Source organism: Filicampus tigris, chromosome 1, assembly GCF_054856515.1.
Source record: "Filicampus tigris isolate MCC_2025a chromosome 1, RoL_Ftig_1.0, whole genome shotgun sequence".
Classification (NCBI taxonomy): Eukaryota; Metazoa; Chordata; class Actinopteri; order Syngnathiformes; family Syngnathidae; genus Filicampus; species Filicampus tigris.
Window position 1 is genome coordinate 33,574,161 of NC_141217.1, and position 15,378 is coordinate 33,589,538.

Sequence of the window (15,378 nt, forward strand, 5' to 3'; positions counted from 1 at the left end):
GGAGAAGCAGTAGCTGGGAAAGTTGTAGACAGAGCAACATCGTCGCTAACCCTTCCCATCAGCAAATTTGGGGTCTTTGTCTAACCGTTAGACAAAGCCTCAAAATTGCTGACAGGAATTTATACACATGTAACAAAGTTGCTGTTAGAAGGTTATAAACATATGGGCTGACATATGTGCCAGCAGAAACTGCATTTGAACTGTTTTTTTTTATTTTAATTTGAATCACTAAACTTGAATAATTGCATCGAACTGAGTGTGGTACGATTTGAATTTGGATTTATTAGTTAAGCTTGAACCTGAGTTAAAATTTACGAAAAGTATTTCAGTTTCTCTAAAACTGTATTTGATCCTCAGTTGTGTATATGTTCACATTCAGCTTTTCAAATAGATATTCAGTTCTTGGCAATACAAATTCAGTTTGCTTGACAGACATCCGCGTGCTCCAGGAAGAGCAATCGACTGCGGTACGCAGATCGGCTTTACGGCCGATCGGCACCAAGCTGCTCGACTGTTATTTCAATGTTAGCCATGGGACACCTTTTGGTTCCATATATCCAAGCCACAGAGATGTTCTCCAGGATCACCACCACCGTGAGCGGCAAGCCCGCAGAGTAGTCGTCGAACATGGTGACAAAGTAGTTCCCTGAACGCTGCACAAACAGCAGACCCAACAGGAAGGCTATGATACAGCAAACCACTGTTGGACACAAACATGCGGTCAGAACTTTGACCAACTTCGAGCTGTTGAAGAAAAAAAAAAAGTCAAAAAAAAAAAAAAAAGCTCACCGCATAGGATCTCTTTGCGTATCTTGAAGGCATCGAGGATGGGCGTGGTGATGCCCGTCATGGTGCCGATCATACTTCCCAGGCCCAAATTAATGAGCATGAAGAAGAACATGACCGACCAGAAGGGACTGGCGGGGAAATGCGTCATGGCTTCCGTGAAGGCGATGAAAGCCAGACCGGTTCCCTGCACCGCCTGCATGGTCATGAAAATAATCATGTCTCAACTTCTACTACTGTTACAATGTATGTAGTTGTGTTCAAGAAACTTTGGTTTGGCCAGTAGGATGCGAACGTGTTTTGGTCTTGAATTGAACAAAAGTCCACGTATTGTATTCTGATGTCATGCATTTTTGTGGCAATTTAAAACAGTTCCCAGGTGTCTTTTTTCAAATTAATCCAAGCATTAAGAACACACTTGGGTGGGGCTGGGGTGGGGGCGTGGTAGGGCTGTGGGGGGTGGTGATGGGAATTGGAATCTGATTGGACCTCCCAGGTGCCAATTCGGATAACTGAATGTCACGGCAACCGAACAGCACGTCTTGCACGCTGTTGAAGTGGGCTCCTTTGGTGCATATACTGTATACAGTATGTCTGTTAGCGCCCTCTATTGGTAAAACGTTCAAACAACAGCTTATAGAAGATTACTTCCACAGCGTGTCAACTACCTGAAAAGTGAAATAAACTTAACGTCAACAGTGGTCCATTTTCATTTTTTAGGCTGAAAGTGGAGATTTGGTAACATTGTTTGACTGTAAGTGATGCAAGCCAAGAAGTAACAATAAAAGATGGGGGAGGGGGGTAAGAGTGTTTTTTTAATATATTTGACTATTTCTTTGATATTACAGCAATCAAAACCTGTTTAGAATTGAAAACCGAGGATAAAGTATAGCTCTGCCGTGGTTAGTGGCCTACGAAGTATGGCAGTCCAGAGTATGAAGGGAAAACATGAATAAAATTGATTTGAAACAGTAAAGGTATCGAGTGTATTTTCGCTCGTGGAGGCAGCACTTTATCACCCACGAGAGCGCTTTTAAAAAAACAAAACCTAACTGAAATGACATCCTAGATTTATCAAATTAACTGAAACAAACTATAATTAGAGCGGAAATGTCCTTTGTTTTTGTCTCTGTCAATTAATATCATAAATGAGTTGTTGTTTGAATGCATTTATTTCTGCACATCTGTACAGAAGAAGGAATGTCAAACAGTTGTTTGAGAATTGCAGTTTACTTTACTACATAATGGCCTTTTTTTATTTTGCACAATATGAAAAATAATCAAAACAAAAGCAAAACAAAACCTAACAAACCTGCTCTAACAACAAATTATAACTAACTGAATTAAAAAAAAAAAAAAAAAAACGTTGAAAGTCAGCCGGGATGAACTCCAGCACACCCGCCTGCCGTTTGTGTTCTAGCTGCCCACAGCTTAGATAAAAAAAAAAATTTTGGTCGTGGCACCCACATCTAGCACGGTGCGATGGACCAGACACTAACAGTGACTACTACTTCTACTTTTTCTTTTATGAGCTTTTCTAGCTATGTAAAGAAACTATTTACGACAATAGTAACAACACATCTCTTTATACTGCATCATGAGTAAAGATCATTAATTTTTAGAAGCAAACATGTTTTCCTCCTCCTTTCTGCTATCTGTGCCAAGATCTGATTTTGAACATTAAATCCTCAAATCAACACAAAATTGACATCTTATTACAGATTACTCTTGCTTTGGTACTGAATGTCAACATCCGCTCAGGGGAGGTGCGGATCTGTCCAAGCAGGATACAGGGTTGCGGACCATCCCAAAATCATGAAAAATACCAAACAGTTTTTTTGCCTTATCACCTTTATCAGGTATTACAAAATTAATTAATAAAAAAAAAAAAAAAGGTAAAATAAATATAATATATAGTAATTGCCTTGATGGTTTTAACGTGTTTAATAAAGTCAGACACTGTCAAAGTGGGCCTTGCATCCTTTGATTTTTCTGTATGCGGCCCTCAGAGGAAAAATGTGGACACCCCTGCCCGAGAAAATGGATGGCTGGGATTTCTCCTTTAAAGAAAGTATCACTCGCCTTGTTGAGTTCGTCCTCCAGCATACAAGGATCGAGGCCCAGCTGGGCAAAGGTGTCCTCTTTGACCGTCTTAATGACCCCGTACATTTCTGCATAGTCTTGCGTTGTCAGGTGTGAGAAGTTGATGTGGGGAGGGATGAGCTCCTTGCTCAGCACACTAGTGTTGAGGTACACCAAGATCTTTTCCGCATTCCTGCACAATGATAGAAGTTAGGAATTGAAATAATGTCCGAACACGATGCGGTTTACGAAAATCTACAGCACGCAAGTGTCGAAATTGTGTCAAAAAAAAAAATAAAGAAAAACAATTAAAGGGACGGTGGGGCCGTGTTTTCACTAACAAGTTCATTTTATGTATTTTTTGATCAGGAAAATGAAAAGGGTTGTCATTTTCTATTTTATCAATAAATTTGGGAGAAATTAGGAAATAAGTGACTCCGTGAATAACGCCTCTTGTTAATGAGGAGAATGGCCACGCCCCCTACCGTTCTATGTCCTTGTTCGGTCGGAGTCACTGGACAAACTCTCCATTGGAAATCATTGTACGTTCATTGATTGCTCGCCCGCTGCCAGTCGCCGTCTGCCTCCCGAGAGTTGACACGAGTTTAGCGTCGCTAAGTCCCAAATCTAACTAGTCCAATCCAAACTATTGTGCAGAACACTTTTATCCTTTCACAGGTTGAAGTGGACAAGAGTAGTAATGCGCATTTGCATTTTTGTGGCGATCGGTCGCCGTTTTAGACAACAGAACTGACAAAGCGAGCAATATTACCACGCTTGGCTCCCTCCCGTGGCGTAGTCCGCTGAGACCGAAAACATAACATGATTATAAAAGTGCCGACGTTAAGCACACCCAAGTGTCTCGACGACATACTCACTCCACGACACACTTTTCGTTCATGATGTTCGCCTTGAAGCCCAGGACGGCAAACACCACCAGCGTGGCCAGGATGGATGTGACGAAGTTGATGATGGACACCAGCGCGGCGTCAAAGTGGCAGTTGTTGTCCCGCTTGTTGTAGCTGGAGAAGGCGATGACGCCGCCGAAGCCGAGGCCCAGCGCAAAAAAAACCTGCGTGGCCGCCTCTCGCCACACCTGTGGCTCCAGCATCTTCTCCAGCTGACGATCGCATGCCATATTTGTCACATCTTATCACAGCATCCAACCGCCATATCAATTCATACGTGAAACCCTCACAAAGCAGTCAAAGGTTATCCAACTTCATTCGGTATCATTCAACTTCATTAAATTTCATTCAACTTTATTCCAATGCATTACGCAATTTTCATTCAGCTTCCTTCGCCTTCACACGCAATTTCTCCAGAAATTACATTCTCTAGTTACTTATGACTTTGTATATTTAATTTTTCCTAATACATTTCTCAAAGTGATCCTGACCCAACAACAAAAGGTTTGAAGGAAACAACAAAATAACTATATAGTGTTTTTTTGTTTTTGTTTTTTTCCAGCGGAAAGGGCTCTCTTGAAAAAAATTACCGTTCAGGGCCAGCACAAAACAGCTGAACAGTAAACCAACATTAAGTGCAAGAACTCATTTGCTCCCTTGTTTCAAGAAAAATGAACTCACTCAAAATTTTAATATTACTGAGGTACTGTGTTTGTCCTGTCCGGAAGCAGCTGATAATGTGGAGAAAACAGTTTTGACGAGGCTATCGTTCCAATGTACTGACAAGTCATTTTCTATCTATACTATGCGTTCGAATGTACTGAAAAGTCATTCGAACGATATAGCCTCGTCAAAACCTAATTTTAGTGATTTGTTGATTTTTTACATTCATCAAGGGGCCACTCAGGGCGGGGCTACGCAGGCAATCTCAAAGTCAAAAGGTAAACAGAACTTCAGCGTTAGCAAACATTGGAGTTAGCTTAACAGTGTTACTAGCTTCTTTTACAAATAATGCTATAATAATTTTCAGATCCCTGAAACGAGACAATTTTTCCATGCCAAGGAATATGCTGCGGTATTTTTGACCGATCGATTGACTCGCCTCCTGCACCGCAATGCCTTTACTTTTAACGGCCTACGGGCGGCGCCTCACCTTTGGCGTGAACATGTGCGCGATGCCATCCACTGCGCCCCTCAGCAGCAAACCTCTCACCAGGAAGCAGAAGAGCACCACGTAAGGGAAGAGAGAGCTGAAGTACATCACCTGAAGGAGACGCGGAAATCATATTGTACGGAGTTGCGGTTAGCACACGCACACGCGGTTACAAACAGTGACTGAATGTTCTCATGAATCGGAGGTTGGGAAAGCATGACGGGTGGGCCACATATGACCCACTCTGCTCTCTTAGCACCAGCCCTGTCCAATCCAAGCTAACGAGTGGGCCTCACTTTTCTACGTCCCAAAGTGAGGAGCCACCCCCATACTGCTTCTGCAGACTAAACACCCGCCCACTTTCTCGAGCAGTCTACTAACTAAAAAAAAACGATAATAAACCTGTGCTTAAATGCTTTTAAAGTCAAGTGTTTGAGTTTTTATTCCAAATTTTGCTGCCATTTTACCACCCTTTTTTTCTACAAATTAATATTGGCTTCAAATATCAGTTATCGGCCCCCCTTAGCTACTAAAAATCAATATCGGCCCTGAAAAAAGCATATCGATCTATCGCTAATACACACCCCACTTAATCCATATATTGTAAAGATGTTTTTTTTTTTAAATCATCTTTGCCATTTGAGCCAATCAAAAGTGAGAAGAAAGTCATTTCTGTAAAAGAGTAACAACAATGAATGATGAGTAGTGCCACACCTTCCCAGACGACTGGATGCCCTTAATGACAGCCAAGCACACCAAGATCCAAGCCACCAGCAGGGAGAGAGTCATCTTCCAGTTCAGGCCGCCCGTGTCATCGATGCTGCTGGTGATGTTGAGCGTCTGGCGGTACCAAAAGTAAGTTGTGGCCGAACTCTTCTCGCACTCTGGCTCCACAACTGCAACGACCAAACAAATGTGTCTGTGAGGTGCATCTACATGCACCTGTGTCTAGGTATGCTAAAAAGTGAGTTGTGTGCTACTTTATGTGCTTTTTTTTTTTAGATGTAATAAAAGCTGCCGTGCCTCTTTTTCTTTCAAAGTTTAAAGTCAAAGTCCGTTGTGTCTATGTGCGCCTGTGTTATGGACATGGCACGCACAGACTAGAGAGCACATTGCTTTGCTGCAATGTGCTGTCAGCCTTGGAATTCCTAAGTAGAAAAACAATCTTCTTGATTTCTTTTGACTTTTGGCAACAGTTTGAAAGCTCTTTACTGACATCCACAGGACTCGAGTGCAACACGACCAACTAACATACTGTACAGCAGTGTTGCCACTGCAACTATGAAAAAGTAACATAGCTACTTTACGGATTACCTGATTCTAAAAGTAACGTATAGTAGTTGCTTTACTTACTAATTTATTTATAAAGTAACAGTTAGATTTCAAGTTACTTCAATAACTACATTCAGCAGCTCTAGTAATAGCCATAGTTCACACAAAACAGAGGAAAGAGAATACAGTTTATACCCGTGAGTAATTTTGTATGCTCTGTACGTGTTACTGTTCTGTGTGTGTTAAGTTAATAGTGGTTAGGAGGTTTATAATTAGGTTTAGAACCATAACATCCACGCTAATTCCCATTAGCCCATCTATGGCATTTCACATTATACTGTATGTTAGCATTGAGCAGGTAGACTTTCTTCAGATGAAATTAAATGGCTTGGTTTGACTATTTTGACGTTGAATTATCTTGTGTTTTTGTCAGTTTTGCGGTAAACCTCAATTGGGAGCGTCAAATAAACAGCTTGAAGCAAACGGAGAGAGATCTGTGCATTTTATGTTGTATTTTGTTTCCTCAAAGTGAATTTATGAGAGTCTCCCATTTCTAGGGAGCACTTTAATAATCGTTTTTACGTGTTCAAGCATGTTTTAATAAGCTTAAATATCTTTAAAGCGCATCCATCATAAGTGTAAAACTTTAAAGTTTTTTTTTTTAAATTTGTTATCTCTTTCAATTTCAACATCAGGGCTGGGTTTGGTCTTCTCTAGCGTGAAATGGGGTTCATTGTATATGTTGAGTCACCCTTGAATTGCATTGAAATTGCAAATATTTGCTTTGGTGGACTTACTGGCTTGGGTTCCGTTGATGTGGACGGGGCATTCGGCCCATGGGAGCGGGTACTGGAAGGACTGGAAGAAGTAGAAGATGCTCCATCCGATGATCACGTTGTAGTAGAGGCCCACGAAGCCACAAACCTTCCACGGAGGAGACGGCGGCGCGTTTTCATCAAGTGCCGCAAATAAACAAATGGGCGTACAGTCATCCCTCGCTTATTGCGGTTATAAAACGACCCCCACTTTTTCAGTCTTATTTCAATGCAAAAAACACCGTCTTATATTCGGGCCAATACGGTATTTCAAAGTTCTATTTTGGAGTAATTTACGCCTCTGTTACGCCGTTGCGAATCCCCGACGTAAATACTTGTAATATAACAAATGTAACTTTAAAAATACAAACTGAAGAATAAACACCAAGCTGCAGGCTTTGAGAGAAACGTGGGCTTCAACCCGCGACAGCAGACTAATAACTACGTTAAAGTTTTAATTTTTATCATAAAATGGACTTAACTAGAATGCCGTGGTGCATTTTATCCAAAGGTACAATCCTGCACTTTTAAAAGCTTGTTGTTGTACAAAGCGAAAGTAAAACGGCTGCTGTTGCTGCCGCTTCTTCTTCGTTGCCTCCTTCTACTTCTTGCCCGAGGTAATCATGCCTTAACTTTCTCTTTGCACAGCAACATCAACAAGGTGCTTTGGATGAAATCCAACGCGGGATTGTAGTTAAGGTAAGCTGTTTTAAGACAAACCTAAGACAAAACGAACAACCACTTTCACACTTCATTTGCCGACGTCGTCCTTGCCGGGAGGCAGAGCGCGCTCTGCTCACAACTTGTAAACGCAACTGTTTTACTGTACTATCCTCTTATCCGGCTTGACTCTGACTAAATAAACAGCACATTTGAATGACGTTTTGAGTTTCCGAACAGAGCGTTGTTCAAAAGTGCTGTTCGTTTGTTAGCGTGGACGAGGCTAGCGAGAGGCTGCGATGATGCGCAGCCAACCAGCTCACGGGATAAATCCACTTGTGCTCTCGTTATTCGAACTCGCGCTGGGAACCAATCGCGCGCCTTTTATGAGTGCCTGCCGGTATGTACAAAGCCTCCGAGTCAACTCATCTCTTTGAAACAATGCGTCTTTCTGCAATATGGCTGCCGATATGGCTGTGGTCTTTCATTTTGAAATTATGAACGCTTCTGAAAAAATCCGCGATTCGCTGAGGGCGCAAAAGTCGAAGCGTGAAGTAGCGAGGGATCACTGTACATGACTTTGTTCCTTTATTTTAGGGATTTGCACAGTACAAGATTAATATGAACAAATACAAATTAAACCTGAGTGATCAGAAATCAATCTCAAGTCAGGCTAAATTCTTGATTCAATTTGACTCATTTTTCTAAATGTGCTTATTCTATTTATTTTAATTTATTTCTTAACATGCTTCCCATCTTATTGAATTTCATTCTCTCATACACCAAAAAGAGTCACACTCATCCCCCAAAAAAATTCACCGACACAAGAAACTGTCACACACACTGAAAACCTCTCACAGCGAGCCAAAAACTAACACAGCAAAAAACCTCGCTCAAAAACAAAAAAGTCACACACAACAAACCACCTCTCAAACAAAACACAAACACAAAACCTCTCATACACTTTGACCCCAAAAAATTCCCATGCCCAGAAACCAAAAACCTCTCACACAGAAAAAAAAAACTTACACACACTAAAAAAATCTCTCACTCACCAACAACAAACCTCTCACATTCCGATAAAACTCACACACAGCAAAAACCTATCATGCACACAGGTAAAAAAAACTCTCACACCCAGCAAAATTCTTCTCACACAAACCAAATATACATTGACGCTCAGCAAAAAAAATATCACACCAACTACAAATCTTCTCATTCACCTCCCCTTAAAAAAATTCTCTCACACGCACAATAAAACCTTCTCGCACTCACCCAAAAACTCATGGGAGGATTGAATTTTGTTTTCCCTTCAATAATAAAAACTTTCATTTAAAAACTGCATTTTGTGTTTACTTGTGTTATCTTTGACTAATATTTAAATGTGTTTGATGATCCGAAACATTTAAGTGTGACAAACATGCAAAAAAAATAAGAAATCAGGAAGGGCCAAACACTTTTTCACACCACTGTACATATACTTATATAACGAAAGTAACAGAACAAATACATATCAGCAAAAGACACGTGTTACGGCACATGTGTGAGTGGGAAGGTGTATGTGGTTTATTCAGTTAGTTTCGTCAGACATGTCCTATTAAATCTCCTAAGGCAGGAGATGCTGAGTCTACGTCAGATTAACTCCGAGCGCCAATGAATTATTGAGCTGTTTGCTCTCAGCAGCCCTGGTTGAGGCGCTATTTATAACTACCCGACATGGGCCCCACTCAGCCCCCACGCCGGTCACATTTGTCTCCTTCCTCCCTCTTAGCCAAGACGGATGGAGTCTCATCACACTAGGCACAACTTGAAAAACTCTTACACACACCTAAAAAGTTCTCACATAGACCGAAAAAAAGCTGATGCAAGGACTAAGAAGAAAAAAAAAAAAAAAAGGACGAGACATTTTTTTGTGAGATTTTTTTTTTTGTGAGAGTTTGTTTAAAACAAGAGAACATTTTACACGTGAGAGAGTCTTTGCATGGGAGGGAGAGTGAATTGACTATTTTTGGGTGAGTGTAAGGGGTTGAGAGAGACAGACAGAAAGAGAAAGATACAGTTTTTGAGCATGAGAAGTTTGTTAAGTGAGTATGCATGGGTTTTTTTGGGGGGTGGGGAGTGTGCGTGAGAGGGTTTTAGATGCGTGTAGAAAGCTTTTTGGGGAGCATGACGTGAGAGGATGTCTGCACGGTGCCAGAGTTGCTTTGGCGTGTGTGTGCGCGTGTGAGTGTGTGGGGGTTGCGTGGGTGTGTGTGTGTGTTTGTGTCAGAGGCTTTTTTTTGTGAGCGTGATTTTTTTTTTTTTTAAGAGTGTGAGACAGGGCCACCTTGCACCAACGGGCGACGGTCTCAAGCGCCTATCCTAATTAAAAAAAAAAAAATCCCAATCGGTCAATCTTCCTGTCAATCACTTTACATTCTTGACAAGAGTTGACCAACCCCCAGGCGGCTTTGTGCAAGCGTAATTATAGTGTCTTAAAAGTCTTGATAGTTTCATATTATTCTGCCACTTGTTGAACTTTCTGTCAGTCACTTCGCTGCTGCAAAAATCGACGAGGACGGGGCCAATATCTTAATGATCCTATAAGTAGGTGAAGGTGGCCCTGGTGTGTGTGAGAGGTTGTATACCGAATGTGAAAGAAATCGGTGCAAGTGTGAGAGGCTTTTGGGTGCCTGTGAGAGTTTCTTGTACGTGTGAGAGGTCAATTTTATTTCTGGCCTATACAGCCCTCATAGCTTTGAAAATCCTCCTGCTAGGTAATTTATCCAAACAAGAAGCTCCAATCGGAAACAGATATTTAAATGGTATTTAAATATTTTAAAAAAAATAATACATGTATTGATGTTATAGTTTGTTGTAGCATTTATATGTCGACTGATAATTTTTTTTTTTTTTTTTTTGTATATCAATATCTTTGACAGGAACTATTCTTGGGCACCAATCATATGAGCCAAGGTCACCGACTAATTGAACAGACGAATGAGATGTTAAAAGCAGAGAGGAAGCAAAGGGAACAACGGAGACGTGAGGAAGCTACTGGACGTGTCACGTGTTAATGCCGCAGGCAGCAACTTTCCCTCGTCACCGAGGCAACCGACTGCCTTCACTAGATCCCGATTGGCCGACTCCAGCCGTGAGCCACAGCAGGAAGTCAAAATGATGAACAATGAGGGGAGGCCAATTATTTCCCTCCTTATTGACACAACGTGGGAGTTTCAACTCCAAACTACATCTGAATTTCCACAATATGTAATTACGAATCAACTTACTGACCTCAATATTGAGGCTTCTGTCCTTCCCAACGCCCACGAGCCTCCACAAACATAAATGGGGGTACACCACAGCTAAAATGAACTGAAAGGATTAAAGGCAAAAGTCTTCAACCACCAACAAGAGTCCAGTTGACTATTAAATGTCATAGGTGTGTTATTTTGGATTTCATTCGTGTTACTCGGGAGCATTTAGACACAATAAAAAGTTGCCATTCAACGAAGAAGGTCATAAAGTTACCATCAGACTAGAAACCCCGATGCCTCCCAGCCGGGGGTACACGTAGTTCCACACGCCAATGCTGCCGCGTCGGATCCTCTGACCCACCGCCAGCTCCAGGAAGAACAGTGGGATGCCGATGAGGAGGAGGAGGATGAAGTAGGGCACCAGGTAGGCACCTACGAAACAAGCGAGAAGAAAGTAGGGCGCTGGACTTTCACTCTCTGTTTAATTGTGCCGCCAAGTGTTTTTACTCTGTGGATATGCTGTAAAAAAAATGACTGTTTGTTAGACTTCCTGCACAAAACATGCCCAAAAACGACCATTTTGTTTTTTCTTTCGTTTTGGGGGTCCTATTGCCACAATGATCAGGCCTGCCGCATCATCCGCATCAAGCAGCGCCACCAAAAGTCGACTGACCCTCAATCGGCGCAACGGAAAAACTGCAAAAAAACGCTCTTATTGGAAAATCACGTTTTGAGGCGCCCTATACACGGCGCAGTTTGCTCCATTCCTTGACTTGCACAAAAATCGGGAAATATTGTTTTAAAAGTTGACCAAATGAAAGTTGGACCACAAAACATTCAGCAAAAATCACATTCAGTGGGTTCGCCTACCTCCGCCGTTCTTTTGGCACAGGTATGGGAACCTCCAGACGTTCCCGAGGCCCACCGAGAAGCCCACCTGCGCCAGGATGTACTCCAGCTTATTGTTCCAAGCCGGTCTCCCGTCCTCGGCGTCGGGGTCCGGGGAAGGCAGGAGAGCTCGCACTGGGGCGGTGGAGCCCGGACTGAGCCCCATACTCATCTGACTGCTCTTGTAGTCCATGGGGTGTTCCAGAGACAGCAAGTCGGCCACGGACTCGGTGACCGGCTCGCTGCTGTTTTCCAGCTGGGTTACTCGGGTGTTGTTTGGCATGACTGGGCGCACGCGTGGGAGCTCGATCCAAGGAAGGGGCGCGTGGGTGGGTGATGCGAAGATCGGAGGCCGGGAAGTTTCCGATTGGGAGATCGGGAGGTAGTGGAAAGACGTTGTGCTTCTGCAGAGACACAATGGCACACAGTACACACTGGTCATCATTTTACCTCGACAAACCAACAAAAAGAATTTCTCTTGAATGGTATATCAATGACGTTTTTGCGCGCAGCAATAACGTTGATGTTTGCGAATTCTCCTTTTCACACGTCTTTTTCGGAACCTATCCTTTATTTGCGGAAAGACTTGTACATGCATTTTTGGTGATCAGGCTAAAGCAATAAAAGTATTATTCGACGCCATTTTGTGAGGTTTAATTCATTAGTGGTGTTTTTACAATTTGCGTGACATTTGTTTGGTGTTTTGTTAGCAGTCCTTGAATACAGCGCGTGGAAGTGATAGTAATCATTTGGGATGTAAGAGCAATTATTAGTTCACAAAAAACAATTAGTTTCCGATGAATGCTCGTTTAATCTTTCAAGAGGATATTCAATGTAAATCAAGACTCGCACAAGTTGGTTGAATTTGCGCGCCTACTTCTTTCAGTCTCTGAAATACAGGAATCAGACATGGTCAGGTCTGGGCTTCTTTCCTTACCTCACGAACACTTAAACCTGTGGTAGGCGAAGTGAGAAAAAGGACGCTGTCGAAGATGCAACCCTCACATTTATAGTGTTGTCTTGTCAGATAAATCTAATCAAAAATGTTGGTTCTCCATCTATGGCTCATCACTTCAAGGACCAGATGGTCTGGGCCGGTGACATCCTCGGTCACAAGGTTCTTCTACCTCTGTCAGATATCCCTCAAAGCCAGATTCCATTCCACTAGATAAAGTTGTGTGTGTGCACTTGTGTGAAGGCCTGTTTGATGTGTGTTACATAAGACACAAATAGTTTTCTTTCTTCCCTTGTTATTGATTGTTATATGACTGCCTATGTGTAAGGATATTTAGCTGTTTGTGTGTGATGACCAGAGGTGGGCAGTAACGAGTTACATTTACTCCGTTACATTTACTTGAGTAAGTTTTGGGAAATGTTGTACTTGTAGGAGTAGTTTTAAATCACGATACTTTTTACTTTTACTTGAGTAGATTTGTGAAGGAGAAACTGTACTCTTACTCCGCTACTTTAGGCTACATTGAACCCGTTACTTAAATACACCCCCGCGTACGTACCCGTCTCTGTCTCTGTCTCTCTCTCTCTCTGTCTCTCTCTCTCTCAGAGAAAGGCACATTTATTTTGTCGGAGACCTGCGCCAGGCTCTACCATGTGACTGTGTTTCACCAATCAAACGTAGCCGTATAGCCCCGCAGTCCCGTCACGTGATTATATTCAACTTCAGCTGCGGAAAAGAGTTGTTTTCGGATGCACGCACGCACACACACGCACACACAGTTTATACGAGTTTATATATCATGGGCTAATTGTTGTTCTGCCTGCGGAGCCTGTTTAAAAAAAAAAAAGTACAGGGGCCGAAATGTTGTGCTACTTGTGCTTAATTTATTTCTTTTATTTATATTATTATTATTATTTTATTGTGTATTAAAGTACTTGAATTTACCTTACGATTATTTTAAGCTATTCTTTAATTAAAAGTAATTCATTTTATTGATTGGATGGACTTTAATTTGCCTGAAGATGATTATTTTGTATTTTTTTTCTGATTGAATGGTTGTTTTAAAAAAATTAAATGAGACATTGCTACAGTTACCCAGTTCTAGAGTCGTTTTTTCACCAAGTACTTTTTTACTTTTCCTCAAGTAATTATTTGTATGACTACTTTTTACTTCTACTTGAGTCATATTATTCTGAAGTAACAGTACTTTTACTTGAGTACAATTTTTGGCTACTCTACCCACCTCTGGTGATGACCATAAATGTGTAATGCAATCACTGTCTGATATGACTAATATATTGGCTAATATAAAGCCATTAATCTAGAGTCAGTAATTATTAGCCTGATTCTAATATTGGACGAACACTTCAGAAGCCAAAGTAAAAGTTATACAGTACTTTCTTGTTTTTCCTCTGCCGATGAAGCTACTATTAGTGTGCGTGTCTATGTGTATAGTTTTAATTTGCCTGTATTCCCTATCATTTATTATAGCGGGTAAATGCCAAAATGTGAATTTTAATGAGACAACAACTATTTGTATACAAGATTAAAAAAAAGTCACTTTTACATACTCCATTCTCTTAAATGGGTTGAAAATGTCAGTAATGGCCTCTGCACCACTGCAGCCCTGAGTGCAGCATTTCGCTAATCCACTTCATTACAGCAGCCAGTTCCCTCTCAGCGGAGGTTGTTATTGCAAAGTTGAGTCATGTGACAATCATGGGCAGCGGGACGGCGTTTATTTGGGCGATGACCAGTCCGACGCAACACAAAACAAAGTCATGCGAGTACCATCAAGCCGACGGATATACCGTGCAAACAAAAACAGATTGTACAAACCTAGCAAATCAAAAGCAAGCAAAAGCAAAAGTTAAATAACCCTCCAATCCCCCAACAGGACCACCTAATTGAATGACACACCTGTCAGAATTCATGCCGCTATTAAGTCTGTGCATATTTCCAAGCACCGCCACCATTTTTGTGAAACCTCACTATCATGGCACATTTAATTCAAGTTTAATAATCCCACAAAATGAACACCACCTTGTCAAAAAACGATGGAACTGATGCCTCTCACAGTGCATAAATAATAAAAACACAGCATAATACAACCCGAAACAAAATAAAAGACCATCACTATTACCAGTAACCCGAAGAGACACGAAAATGTATTAATGCGTTTAATGAGTTTACTACAGAGATAGCGCTTTCAAATAAACTAAGCCAACTAAATCTGTTGGGTCTTGATTTCAGATTTCGGTAATGTCCGCCTGATGGTAAAGGCAGCAAATCCTTTGATGTCGGCTGAAATGACATCCAGTGCTTCCAAGTGGAAGTGGTGAAAAAAAATAACATTATTGAGCTAGTGGGTCCTCATCGCTGCCGCCTAAAAGATGCCATGAAAGGATTTGACTCATCAGAAACACTCAGCACGGCTGCCTTCAACGTACTGCTTAAACATTACATGAAAACATTGTGAGACAATGAGAATACTGTGCAAAAGGCTCAGAGAAATATCGCAATCACAATGCATAATGCAGCTTGCATGGGGACGGGTGCTCGCTGACAGACTACTGCTGCAGCGCAAGCTAAAGTAGGCCTAGCTCCATAGAAGCCAAAGTTG

The 15,378-nt window shown here is 41.6% G+C and overlaps 1 protein-coding gene across 1 annotated transcript in view; it reads right to left on the bottom strand.

Moving 5' to 3' along the window:
- slc6a17 (solute carrier family 6 member 17) overlaps positions 1 to 15,378 on the bottom strand; it is a 30,917-nt gene that overhangs the window by 10,116 nt on the left and 5,423 nt on the right. The window contains exons 2-10 of the mRNA XM_086034631.1: positions 11,783 to 12,204; positions 11,187 to 11,344; positions 6,999 to 7,125; positions 5,644 to 5,825; positions 4,930 to 5,040; positions 3,747 to 3,988; positions 2,869 to 3,061; positions 790 to 982; positions 541 to 700 (exon numbers count right to left, since the gene is read on the bottom strand). Coding sequence (XP_085890757.1) covers positions 541 to 700; positions 790 to 982; positions 2,869 to 3,061; positions 3,747 to 3,988; positions 4,930 to 5,040; positions 5,644 to 5,825; positions 6,999 to 7,125; positions 11,187 to 11,344; positions 11,783 to 12,083 — 1,667 coding nt within the window. The 5' untranslated portion in view covers positions 12,084 to 12,204. The remainder of the gene's footprint in view (positions 1 to 540; positions 701 to 789; positions 983 to 2,868; positions 3,062 to 3,746; positions 3,989 to 4,929; positions 5,041 to 5,643; positions 5,826 to 6,998; positions 7,126 to 11,186; positions 11,345 to 11,782; positions 12,205 to 15,378) is intronic.